Source organism: Gordionus sp. m RMFG-2023, chromosome 1 (assembly GCF_954871325.1).
Source record: "Gordionus sp. m RMFG-2023 chromosome 1, tfGorSpeb1-WG-v2, whole genome shotgun sequence".
Taxonomy (NCBI): domain Eukaryota; kingdom Metazoa; phylum Nematomorpha; class Gordioida; order Chordodea; family Parachordodidae; genus Gordionus; species Gordionus sp. m RMFG-2023.
The window spans coordinates 63,985,513-63,999,145 of NC_088775.1; the positions used below are offsets into that span (position 1 = coordinate 63,985,513).

General features: G+C 25.5%; 2 protein-coding genes across 3 annotated transcripts in view; one reads left to right on the forward strand and one right to left on the reverse strand.

The window, feature by feature from the left end:
• Positions 1 to 10,060, reverse strand: part of LOC135922794 (uncharacterized) — a 69,577-nt gene extending 59,517 nt beyond the window's left edge. For both annotated transcript variants that reach the window (XM_065457271.1, XM_065457270.1), the window contains exons 1-7: positions 9,962 to 10,060; positions 9,874 to 9,915; positions 9,755 to 9,830; positions 9,528 to 9,709; positions 2,591 to 2,671; positions 2,224 to 2,549; positions 2,053 to 2,176 (exon numbers count right to left, since the gene is read on the reverse strand). In XM_065457271.1, the coding sequence (XP_065313343.1) occupies positions 2,053 to 2,176; positions 2,224 to 2,549; positions 2,591 to 2,671; positions 9,528 to 9,709; positions 9,755 to 9,830; positions 9,874 to 9,915; positions 9,962 to 10,024 (894 nt within the window). In that variant the 5' untranslated portion in view covers positions 10,025 to 10,060. The remainder of the gene's footprint in view (positions 1 to 2,052; positions 2,177 to 2,223; positions 2,550 to 2,590; positions 2,672 to 9,527; positions 9,710 to 9,754; positions 9,831 to 9,873; positions 9,916 to 9,961) is intronic.
• Positions 10,061 to 10,695: 635 nt separating this feature from the next.
• LOC135931720 (tubulin-specific chaperone B-like) overlaps positions 10,696 to 13,633 on the forward strand; it is a 56,650-nt gene continuing 53,712 nt past the window's right edge. Inside the window, exons 1-3 of the mRNA XM_065468992.1 lie at positions 10,696 to 10,890; positions 10,929 to 11,075; positions 13,362 to 13,455. Coding sequence (XP_065325064.1) covers positions 10,804 to 10,890; positions 10,929 to 11,075; positions 13,362 to 13,455 — 328 coding nt within the window. The 5' untranslated portion in view covers positions 10,696 to 10,803. The remainder of the gene's footprint in view (positions 10,891 to 10,928; positions 11,076 to 13,361; positions 13,456 to 13,633) is intronic.

Consider the following 13,633-nt stretch of genomic DNA (forward strand, 5'->3'; position numbering starts at 1 on the left):
AATTGTGAACGAACCTAGTAAAATTAAAAATAATTAAAAATAGACTGCGAACAAATATTGGGCAGGACTTTTTAATGATGTCGGTAGAAAGGAAATTATTAGAAGAAATAAAATTAAGTGAGATTCTTAAACATCTGCCCAAATGTTGACTATTAAGAAAATTGTTAAGCTAACTTTGGTGAAAATTTAACCTTAAACACAATTTCAGCAAAAAATTTTTCTTTCCAAATGTTCAAAACCAATTTAAAAGTAAACGTTTAATAATTTCTTATAGTATTCAAATTATATCGATTAGCAATTGAATATAATACAGTTATTTATTTTAATTCTGTTTTGGGAATTGATTTTTATATTGGACCAAAATACATGTTAAAAATCGAATCGGAAGTAAATTTTAATACAATTATCAATACTATATATTATTTAATTTTAGAAACATAAAAAGAAAAATTATTTTCATTTTATCTCACTCTATGCTCCAATTTTTAAGACCAAACCTTTTGTAGCAGATGCGAGATTTAGTCAAATGATATCGATTTTGAGCTGTACACAACGATATATTATTATTGGATCAAGCTCACTATCAGCAGACCATTGCATTAAACAGTTTACATAATTTACTTCTTTTTTTTTTAATATATTTAATTTTTATATTAATATATTTCGTTTATTATATATAATATACCAGAGCTTTTATTTTATTCTTATAAATACTTTATTTTTTTTGTTAAATAAATATTTTATTAACTTATTTTTTTTCTCAGCCTTCCATATAAATAAAAAAAAACATATATAAAACAATTAAGATTTAGTAAATAATATATTACAAGAAATAATAAGAATATGATATAAAATTAATCCTAATATATAAAAAATATGGGAAGATTATTTTAAATCATTTATTTATTACGGATTGGCTTGCTGCGGCCATTAAATGAATGAAATAATATCATTCAAGTCAAAGGACGAGTAATTCTTTTAAATTGATCATACATAAATATAAGAATTATTTTAAATTATAATATAGTGTACTAGATTTCAAATACCAAATATCGGGCCTCTTTTAGAAATCTCCCAAGGGCTTTTAGCCTCCCAGTCGGCCCCTGAACATCAAGGTAATAAACATTTCTACACCCCTAAAAAATCCCATCTCAACAATGTTAATTATTTTATTTTTACCGGAAATAAGAAAACATTTAGTTTTTGATATTTTTCAATAAATGATATATAATTTAAAACTTTATCTTAAGTATTTTAAAAAAAACAAGATTCAATGAAATCACGCATTGCGCGAATTTCGACTTTAAAGGCGTATATCTTTAGATCTGGTTGAGCTGTATAAATAACTAACTGCCAAGTTTCATTCTTGAAATGGTCGTCGGAAACATTTGTTGATTTGTAATGGAATGGCTTACATATCAATTTTTTTAAATGTAAAAAAGAAACAAAAAGAGGATTTAGGCATTTTCATAAATAGACCAGAAGAAACATTATTTATGATTGAAAAAGTTTGCATTTAATGTAATGTTGGATAATGCTAGAAAAGTGAATATTAAAATTCCGAATATAGATTCGTTAACTAAAAATAATTTAGAAAATTTTCGTTAAATATAAATCATCCATTCCAAATATATTTTTTATTACATTAGTTACAATTTATAATTGTATCAGAGATTTGCAGATGTATCTCTTTTCATGTCAACCCTGGGTTTTTTAAATTTGGTCATTTGAAATAATTTTGGCATAAATGATTTAAAGGGAATTCCAAAATAAGAGAGGATAATGAATATTTAAATGATCCATCATATGATTTTTCAACCAGTTGATAGAATTTATATTTAATTTGGAACCCAGTCAGTGAACAAAATTGATGCCTGCAGATCCATGCAATAATTGCCACTCGTAAAATAAAAACTAGAAAGTGGAAAATATATTAGTTTAGGTAAAGTGTATGGTATTATGTCTGTGTAAACGTGTTCATTATTTTTAGTCCATAGCTCTGTGAATAAATATTTTTGAGACAAAAAAACTTAATATTAAAAAATTGTATACCAAATCTGGGATATTATCTGTTCTTCTTAAACTTTGAGATGTGGACATTAGATGAGGCAAAAAAGCGGTCAAGATACTGCTGTATTCATGTATAATATCAGCCATCGCATCGGTTTTAGGACGGCTATAGTAAACCAGAATTACAATAAATACAAATGCTTAAAAAATTACTTTTCAAAGGTCCTAGAAAGTATATCAGAATTCGTTTCAGTGATAGTATGATTAATGGTAGAATTTGCAGCATAATCATGATCCTCAGGGTTTTCGTTCAAATTTGTATTTGTTGGATGGGAAGTAGAGGGTGTCTGGGTTTGAATAATATCCGCGCTACTTGACTCAGAATTATTCAATTTTTCGATATCTTTTTTAGCTTCCTTAAGCATATTTTGGGCGATTTCTAATCTAGACTTAGAAAAACTAAGAGTGTGAGGTGGTGGATTTAATAATTGATCCGAATTGCTGATTGGTGAACTAATGGAGGAACCAGGATTAAAATTCTAAAAAATATTTTTGGTAAAATATAAATCAAATATAAAACTTGTATTATCGGCATCGCTTGATTATTAGAAGGTGGCATATATTGATTTGTTAAATTGTGGGCGAATTGATGAAGTGCGTTCTATTTTTTTATATTTATAAAATATATATTATATAGAAAATAAATTGTCTTAGTTTCTTACAGGCCTGTTCGGGTGGATATCTACTAGAAAATAATTCTAACCCAAGCTTTAACCAATATTTAATTTAAACAACATAAAACAATTTAATGTTTAGACGTTGAAAATAAGTTTTTTTTACCACACATAATATTTTTTTAATATTTGATTGTTTTAACTATTTTAAGGACAACAATGTTAGCCATGATACTGATAATAAAGGTTGGTACAGCCCAGACCGAAACCTGGGACATGAGCTGAGCCGAGAAAATGTTCAAAATAAAAAACGCGAGAATTACTTAAAAACCCATCCGATACCGATCAGATATTTAAATTGATTTTTTATTTACCATCTATCTTTGTATCAATGTCATAAATATATTAATATTTTCTACTTAAAACCAATAACTTTCAGAATGATTAGTGTATTTTTTTTTCCATAGGTTAATTTCTCATTTATATATTGTTTATGAGGGAATGTAGTGTTTTTAAACAGCTATATCTAGTCGATTTTTAAAAAGGGCCAAATCAAAATTTTAACCAATATATTATTGCATATCCCTCGAAATTTCGTCAATAGAAGTCCGATATCTGTGGGAAAAATCAATAAGCATGGGTAATTTACTCTTTAGTAAAATTTTGAGTTAATATTAATAGCTTTTAAAATTGGTTAAATCGAGTCGTTTAGCAAAACTAACTGAATGTAACTCGTTAGAAGTCACAAAATCCTATAACAAAAAAACAACAAATAATTTTAGTTTCTATTATTAATTTATTATTTATAAAATAAAAAATATTATATGATTATATACACAATTATAAAATAACCAAAAACATTAATAAATATCGGATCAGATAGGTTTTCTAAAAAAGATCGGCCCGATCCAATCCATATTAAATATCGACCCAGCCCTATTCAAATATAATAACGAGGCCCCAATTTTCCTAAATGTTAGAACCCAGAACCAAATCCAATTTTTAAATATTAAAAACTGGAACGCTTCTTAGTTTAGGTTACAATGTATGATTGTAATTTAAAAGGTATATAAATATTACATAAATTATTTCTATTCATGAATCCCATTTAAAAAAGACAAACTCCTAATATTATTAGTGCATGAGAATAAGAAAACAGAAAGAATATGATGAATATTATTTCTAAGTAACAGCAATCGCTACAGCTTGAGCCACTTCTTCTGAAACCATCAAAATATTAAAATTACATGTATTTTTAATCATTCCAGATTGATACAGAGTTATGTAATATTTATATTTGAAACAGGAGTTACTCAAATATTTTATTATTTTTAAATTTATCAATTTAAAAAAAAGATAAGATTTTATATTTTTAAGGATATATAATTATTAATTTTGATGATTAAAATATATTTAATAAGACGAAGGTGCAATCAATGCAATGTTATCCTTTATTTAATCATTTTTAAAATTGCTATGCCTCTTGATATGGCTGGGGGAAGTGGTATCCATATGCTGCCACTTATTTTTTTTAAATATTTTAGAAACATTTAAATTATATTCTATTTATATAGAAAAATATATAATTAGAAGAAGAGAAATTAAAAAAAAATATTTAGGTTTGGTCGGCATGGCTTAATGACCCATGTAAGATATACAGTTTGGTTCGACAAATTTCTATTGATATTCTTTGTCATAGGTAAAAGGCTTCTTTTGAATCACCTGTGATTAAACATAACCTTTGACCTATTATTTTGAATAATTTTAGGGCTTGGAGTCCAAATGATCCACAGGTGTCTCAGATTACCTGAACAAACAAAATATTATTAAGTTGTCTATCTAAATTTGTCCTTGTATTTTCAATTTTCTTGATGAAGTTGAGAGAATAAGATCTGGCAAAACTACACATGTATAATCCAAAGGGTGGGGTATACCTTGGTTCCAAGGGACTATCATCATTCCATCAGGTCTGGTTTGATTATCAGGGATGAGGCCAGAGGGTTCCAGGGCTGAAAGAATGTTTGTGGATTTCAAGATTCTATTGATGATAGAAATGATGGCATAGTGCCTGGGTAATATGCCTTTTAAAAAACGACAGTTAGGGGGTGGTGTCCAAGGCTATCAAAAAGTTTCGTTTAATCATAGGTGATCAAAAAGAAGGCTTCTACCTACGACAAAGAATATCAAATGAAATTTGTCGTATCTTTAAATGGGTCATTAAGCCTTTCCAAAACCTAAATATTTTTTTTAAATTTCTCTTCTCTTCTTTTAATTATATATTTTTATATAGAATATAGATATAATATGTTAATTATAATTTTATAATAATATTTTAATAAAAAAAAACTTAGAATTTTATATATAATTTATTATAATGTAACTTCATAAAATCAAAATAATAATATGATATAGAAATAATTTCTTTATATAGATAAAAATAAAACTTTTTAATATAATAAAAAAAAATTATTGACATTTCTGTGCCTCAAAAGGCTTTCTCAATAAATTCTAATAAAATGAAAAATAGTAATTAAAACATACTAATGGGTGATTCCACGTCAAATCGACCAAAAAACGAAATTTTCGGCCGACCATTTCAAAAATGAATGACACTTTGCATGTTAGTTATTTATGTTGTAAATGTTAAGAAAATCAAAATTTTAGAGTGCTAGCTCAACCAGATCCAAAGATATACGCCTTCAAAGTCGAAAATCGCGAAGTGCGTGATTTCTTTAAATCATGTTTTTAAAAAAAAATACTTAAGATAGATTTACAAATTATATACCCTTAAAATATTACGTTGGAAAATATAAAAAAAAAATTAAAAAATTTCAAGTGTTTTCTTATTTCCGGTAAAAATAAAAAATTTTAAAAATGTTTATTACCTTTATATTAAACGATTTAATAAAAAATCTAGATAGCCATTTTTGTTTTTTAATTTTATTAATATTTTTATTATTTTTATATATAAAAAAATGTAATTAGAAGGCGGTATATTAAAATATTTTTATAATATATAATTTTTAATAAAAATATGAATAGTGATGTGATTAAAATTAAAAAATCAATTGAGTATAACCTAGAATGATGTCCTGAGGCGATATATAAGCAGGCAGCTTATACAGATATTATTTTATTTGGACGCTCTATTCTAAAATAAAAATATTTTAAAATTTTATACACTAACAATTATTAAAATAAAATTTCTTGTTTTAATCTTATCCCATTTTGTTTTTATTAATAGAATTTTTTGAGACGATAATTTGATTAATGGGTAACCATATCTTTTCCTCAACTGTGGGGTAAAATAAGGATGGTGATGGTCCATGGGGATGTAAAAAGGATATATATATCTCCTCTGTAATTTCATTCTTTTTTAGTACTGTGGCTAACCACCAAAAATCGTCATAAACACATGTTACGAATCCTTTAATATCGGCAAAAAACAAATTATCGGTAAAAGGCAAATTATCAACATTTGAGATAATCTTAATTTGAAAGTCCTCTGCACATGAATATATTTTTGATTTAAGCTTACTTAAACTCAAAGGAAATACAGCATGTATTTCACGAGTTCCTAGAATGGGAAGAGCTAAACTGAATCTTTCTCGAAGTTTAATCGCTTGCAAATTGTATTGTTCTTTTGTTATATACGTAAAATTTGCTGATGGCATGTTTTGTTTTGCAAATTGATACAAATCAATTGGGGTTAAAATGTGGCCAGAACTGATGCGCTGAAGGCTTGAACGTGCTGCTAATCTTTTTAATGTTCCGCCAAGGCCGTCACATGGACCTTTTCCATGGGATGTAGCTGAAAAATGCCATTCAGCTGCTACACCAAAATCTAATTCATGATAACACATTTTTATAAAAAAATTTCTGTTTTTATATTCCGATCCGTCACAGCACTAATATATTTTGTTTGGCTTTCTGTTGAATTGATTGGTCAAAAACTTTATCATTTTATTCTGGTATAAATGTACTGCAATAACATCATGTTAAAGTGACTCTAATCTAAATAAACTTACCTTTTGTAGATTTTTTGAAATAGATTTGTGGCCCTCTCTAAAAAATGGATTGGTACAAAGCAACTTCATTATTACAATTTTTAATGCTAAATTTAAAAAAAAATAATATTATTTTAAACCTTATGTTCTTATCAATCATTGATTGATAATTAAATTTTCTATTTATCGATTAAAAAATGTAATAGAAAGAAAGGAATAAAAAAATAAAATAAACTGATAAAATCTTTGATTTCAAATAATAACGATAGTAGATCCACAAAAATGAAAGGATATATCTACAAATTATGGCTTTATGAATTTCTATTAATAAGCGCAAAATTATAATAGTTTGAATATAAAATTTTAAAATATGTTTATTTTACAATATAGCGTCCAAATAAAATAATATCTGTATAAGCTGCCTGCTTACATATCGCCCCAGGACATCATTCTAGGTTATACTCAATTGGTTTTTTAATTTTAATCACAATACTATTCATATTTTTATTAAAAATATGATATTATAAAAATATTTTAATATAACGCCATATATATTACATTTAATTATTTATAAGAATTCAAATAAAATTAAAAAAACAAAAATGGCTATCGAGATTTTTTATTAAATCGTTTAATATAAAGGTAATAAACATTTTTAGTGAATATTAACACCCAAAAAAAATCGCTTCCTGGCAATGTTAATTTTTTATTTTTACCGGAAATAAGAACACACTTGAAATTTTTTAATTTTCCAACGTAAAATTTTAAGATAATTTGTAACTATATCTTAAGTATTTTTTAAAAAACACGATTTAAAGAAATCACGCAAAATCCTGCACTTCGCGATTTTGGACTTTGAAGGCATAAATTTTAATTTTCTTAACATTTACAACATAAATCACTAACATGCAAAGTTTCATTCATTTTTGAGATGGTTGGCCGAATCATTGGTCGATTTGTCATGGAATTACCCTATTGCAAACTTTTATATTGAGAAATAAAAATATGAAGAATGTAAAAGGTATCTAAAAATTTTTGCCCAAATTTCAATTACTTTGCATCATTCCTATTAAAAATTTCCCTCATTACTTGATTTAACTAATAAATTATCTTTTGGTAGACTAAAACCTTCATATTTACAAAATCATTCATGTGTTCTCCTGACACTAATATAATACCTTTAACATTGCTATATGTTCTTTGATTCTTTTTTTTGACTATAATTCCCATTTGTTCAATGTGAACCTTTTTATAACTCTTACATGATATTTGACGAATACCTGGTGTTTATAAATTGTATATAGTCTTTTTATTAATGGTATTAGGGCTGTAATTTATATTCATCATACTTTAATATTTTTTAAATAAATATTTTTATTGCAGAGGTTAGTGTTGTTAAATGTCTCATTTTGAGCCGAATTTTAAAAACGGCTAACTCAATATTTTATCCAGAATACTATTACGCAAGCCTAAATATTTTGTTTGCAGAAGAAACAAAGGTTTGAACATCTATTAGCGAAATCTCGAGGCTTAGGCAATATTTTTCTGGCTAAAATATTGAGTCAGCCGTTTTTAAAAATCGGCTCAAAACGAGCCGTTTAACAACACTAGCAGAGGTTATTAATTAATTACAAATTATTATGTATTATATTTATCAGAGACCTGCAGAGGTACCATTTGTATAGCCTGGCCCAGATTATTTTTTAAAAATTTGAGTTTTTTTCAATAAAATTTTTCAGGCCCGGCCCGGGTTTTTTTAAAATATATTTTCAGGTCTGGCCCAGATTTTTTAAAAAATATATTTTATTTATTTTTGATTTTTAAAGCTAATGGCGATTTCAAATATTTGGTTATAAAATATATGGCCCAGCCCAAATATTTTTTTAAAAAAAATTTCACTCTGCCCAGGTAAATTTAAATAAAATCCGGGCCTGAAGATCTCTGATATTTGTAATGATCTTGGATTATTAGTTACTGCAGATTTAATTCTAAACATTTCTATATTTTTAAATTGATTGTAAATAAAATTATTTAACTTGTAAAAATTTGATAAAATAAAATATATTTATTTTCAAATAAATTAAAAAATATAGGAAATGTTTTCCATCAAATCTGGTCAACAGTTTAATATATTCATGCCATGTATTAGCAATTTTTAAAAAAGACAAAACTATTGGGAATATAAATTATCACCTTAACAATAAACAGAGTATTTATGAAATCATGTAAAGAGGTCTACTCAATGACATATATAATACCTAGACTGACAATTCATTCATTAAAATGCATTTTTAAGTGTCGTTAAAAGCAAATCAGCTGGATCCGCCATTTTGGTAACCCTTATGATAATTATTCTCATGTTAAAAACTACAATTAGATCGGAAACTTGCTTCTTTAATTATCTCGATGATCAGGAAATTCTTTAATAAATTTTGCATCAGATATAGGAATAAATTAGGCTATCGTTTAAAATTTTAATAATGATTAGTGTAACCAAGATGGCGTCCCCTACACTTTTAATGAATGAATCGTCAGTCTAGGTTTATCATATGTAATTGGGTCTAATAGATAAACAAAAAGAATGATAGAAATCAAATAAAAGGAGGAGCATATTGATTTTGTAAATGTAAAAGTTTTAGCCACTACAAAAAATATTATATAAATTAGTTATCTTTAATTTTATTAGATTTGATTGACAAAGTTAACAAATTTATAGTTATAATATGTAAAATGTATATTAAAAATATAAATTTAAGAATTTTTGTATTTTATATAAAAAAGCAATCATTAATTTGATTAAATGTAATTTAAGCCCTTTTAATGATAAAAGAGTAACTTCGAAATGGGACATGTCAAAATTTCCATCAGTAAAAGGGATATCAACTGTGCCTAAAAATACTCTTGGTTGAGATGTTGATGGATCTTCATTAATTGTAGGAGATGAGTGAGACTCAGTGCTACTATAAATATTTGATGGAGGGGGCCTCTCAACCATATGAATAACTTGTTCATGAACACCTAAAATGATGTATAATTAATGCACTAATAGAAAAATAAATATACCATAACTTTGCAAAATCTTATTATCTTGCAATACCTTTCCTTTAAATATCAATCTTTGCTTATCAACAGAAAGAGACTAAAAATATATATATTAAACAGTTTAAATATATTTATTTTACTATTCTGGCAGTAATTTTTTCCTTGAACTCTGACACTGTAATCTATATTTTTTTTAAATTTAATATTGTAAATATAACTAATATTTACATTATCATCTAGATCAAATTCATAATTTTCGGACTCTAATGTTCTGATAGTTACGTGGATCATTGATAGTTCGAGAAAAGTGTAAAAATTTTAGTGAAGAATATGAATGAATGAATTAGAATCTACCTATATGGTAACAAAAAGGGAATTAATACAACATGGTAATTATCTATTCTGGCGTTGAAGGGTAAAGTAATAGGACAAAATGTATAAGTATAGACCTAAGCTACCAATTTTTTTTAAAATATTTGAGTTACGAAATTAAACGCATTACTATAATGTTAAAGATTCAGTAGAGCTATTAAGTATCCTTATTCTTAACTAACTCGATAAGTTAAGTTGGATTAAAATTTAAAATGAGAAGGCCTCAACACGTTTGTTGGCAAGCGGCACATACTTTTATGTTAACAATTCAAGGAACTGTCATTTAAACATATAGGTCAAGGAACTGTCATTTAAACATATAGGCGAAGATAAAAAGTATTGGGGAAAGAGAAAGCATGGAAGACAAGGATTTAACTTTGAATATATAAGCTAAATAAGTAATTCTCCTGGTGTTGATGTTAAAATTAAAAGCTTGTCGTGTTGACCATGGAATACATATTTAATTAAATAAATATTTAATAAAAGTTGTAGAAATTATAATTTAATGATAGTATGATAGCAAAGACTTAAAATAAAAAAGGCTTTTTACCGAATACAGTTAGCATCAAAAAATATTCAAAATTTTATAATTCTAGTTGATTGCAATTCTTTAAAAGCCATAAAATAATGACGCAGATTTTGTTTCACAAGAGTTGTTAGTTCAATCCTACGAGTTTTTGAAATATTTAAAAAAAACGATGATCAATGCTACAATTAAAACAAACTACTCTGCAAATGAATTAACCCAACGTTTTCCTTCTGATCTTTGCATAAAAGATTTAAAAGTATAATTAATTTACAGATTTTACTATTTTATTTTTAGTTAAAGTTGATTCTCATAACTGGTGCCACACTTGAGCACATGCATATTCAGATATTTGATAGTTCTGGTAAAATTTTAAAAGATAGCCCAGAAGAATTCACCTGTCTAAAAGATTATTGTGGTTTAGATAGAAATATTACCCTTAATGTAAGTTATTTTACCAAAATAAATTTATACAAATTCTTTAGAACAAATAATCTTTTAATCTATTTATATAAGTTTCATTTATATTAACCTCTCAGAGTTAATGGGGAAAAACATTATTAATGACTGAAGATGGGATCAATTTTTTGCCAATTTAAGTGATATCAGAAAATATTATTAAAATGAGGTCCAAAATTCACAATTATATTAACATTACTGTTATTAATTTTCTAAATTTTATTTATTAGTAAAAAAAAAGGTTAATTTATTCTAGACAAAAAATTATCTTTCCTTATTCATTGTTTTGAAACCATAATTTGAAAAAAAATGTTAATTTAACTACAATTTTCATTATAATATATTAACCTGTATATAAAATATTAAATACAAATACTTTTAAGTTCAATAATGCTTCTAATAATATATAGTTGGAAGTATATTGTTCAACACAAAGTTATAGGGGTCAGTCATTCCACAACAAATCAAGCATAATTTAGTCAACCCCCTTCAATTTTTTTAAAATTGGGTAAACAATGAAAGATTAATATAATCTAATAACCCCAATATTTAGCTTTCTAACATTTATATTTTTGGAGATATTAGGGTTCAAAATGGCAAAAATGTTGTATTGTACCATTATTTGCCTTCATTTAACTAAACATATGATAAAAACTACATAATTGTAAATAAAATAACAAATTTAATATGTACAAAGATTTTACTTTTAGATTAAAAAAAATTTCTACTTTTTGGCCATTTTATTTATTAGAATGATTGAAGATATATAGTTTGTTTTAAGAATGAAGTCTATTTCTGTTATATGTAGAATATTATCTTAAAGTTTTTAAATTTTTAAAATTGTGTTTTATTATGCTTATAAGGGTATTCAATAAATGATATTGACAACCACAACCTTGTAATATAACTTTCTAAAGCTAAAGCTTAAAATATAATCTTATTCTTATCTTTATAGTTTAATCTTGAAAAATTTAGCTATGTGAGAAACATTTAAGCATTCAATCTCCTAAACTCTTGACTTGAAATGAAAGAGATATAATAGTCAATTTATCAACTATCTAGATATATTGAGGAACATTTTAAATTTAAGAGTAATGTTTCTTATACAAGAAGGTTATATTTATTCATAAATTATGTCTTATAAGATTAATATACTATATAAACATGAAAAAATTTTAATTGGTGGGGTTTGACCTAGAAGTCTGCAAAGGTGGGTCTTTAGCCTGCAAGTCCACCTGTCCATTTATTTAAGAAAATTTAACCAACTAGTGTAAAATTTTTAACTGCCTAACCATTCATTCTTTCAATTTTTTTAAGCATCTAATAAATGATTTTGTTTTAGTGCTACATCCCTGTAAAAAAGTTTTATAATTTAGAAAATTATTATATTTAGCATTAAAAAAATATTCAATTTAATTTACGGATAAAGAATTTATTTGATCTAATAAAATATTTATGTAATAATACAATATTAATATTTATCGATACTAAAAACCTTATAGCAAGGCTAAATCCTCATCAGAAAGCAGTGGTTGCTGGAATTGCCAATATTTTTCTAACTAATCTTGATAGCTTTGATAAATCTCTTTCTTGTCATTTCCATCAAAGTAGGATATCCTTTTGAAGTATAGTCTACTCAAGTGAGATATTTAAATAAAAAGTGAAACCATTAATAATAAATAAAAAAAAGTTTAAATTTATTGTTTATAAATTGTAATCTAAAGTAAGTAGCCAAACATCTTTGCCATTTTATACATTAACTTTTTAAGGTTTTAATATTTTGTTATGCCATTAAGTAATGATCCTTTGTAACAGCCACATCTTTCCATCTGTTGTTTAATTTTGTCATGGTTGCTATCTATTTCAAACATTGCATTTATAATTTAATAATCTTTAATTGAATTCTTTTTGCCTTTGGGAAAAAGGTAAAATCATATTTTCATCCACATTGATGTTATATTTTTCATGCAAATCAAATCCAATATGTTTTTCATATATTTTTTACCTAATTAATTTCTTCCACTATAACATCCTTATCAGTACTTTGGTATTAAAAATGTTGAAATTTCAAGGAACATATTTTTTTATATGTACTTAAATGATTTTATGTAACAAATAAAAGTTGTAATTTTTTAAGCTGCCCACCCAAAGTTTACTACCCAATGCAGACCTTTAGTTTGACTCAACAAAAGTTGCTATGCCACTGAATTAAAGCAATTTAATAATAATATTATTATATTAATATAGAATATTTTATATAATTTAAAAAAGGTTATTGACAAAAGTATAAATACTGGAGCCTTTGATGATATTTCTAAGGTCCAAAAATATGAAATATCAAATGATGCATATGCTAACAGAATAGGTATTATACATAAAAAAATTTTATAATTTAGTATATAATATAATTTTATTAAACTTGAAAATTATCATTGGGAATTAGTTTCAAATCAACAAAATAAGGATAAATCAAAATTTAACTTTTTTTATATCAATTGCTTAATTGAAATTAAATATTTAATAATTTTACAGCAGTGCAACAA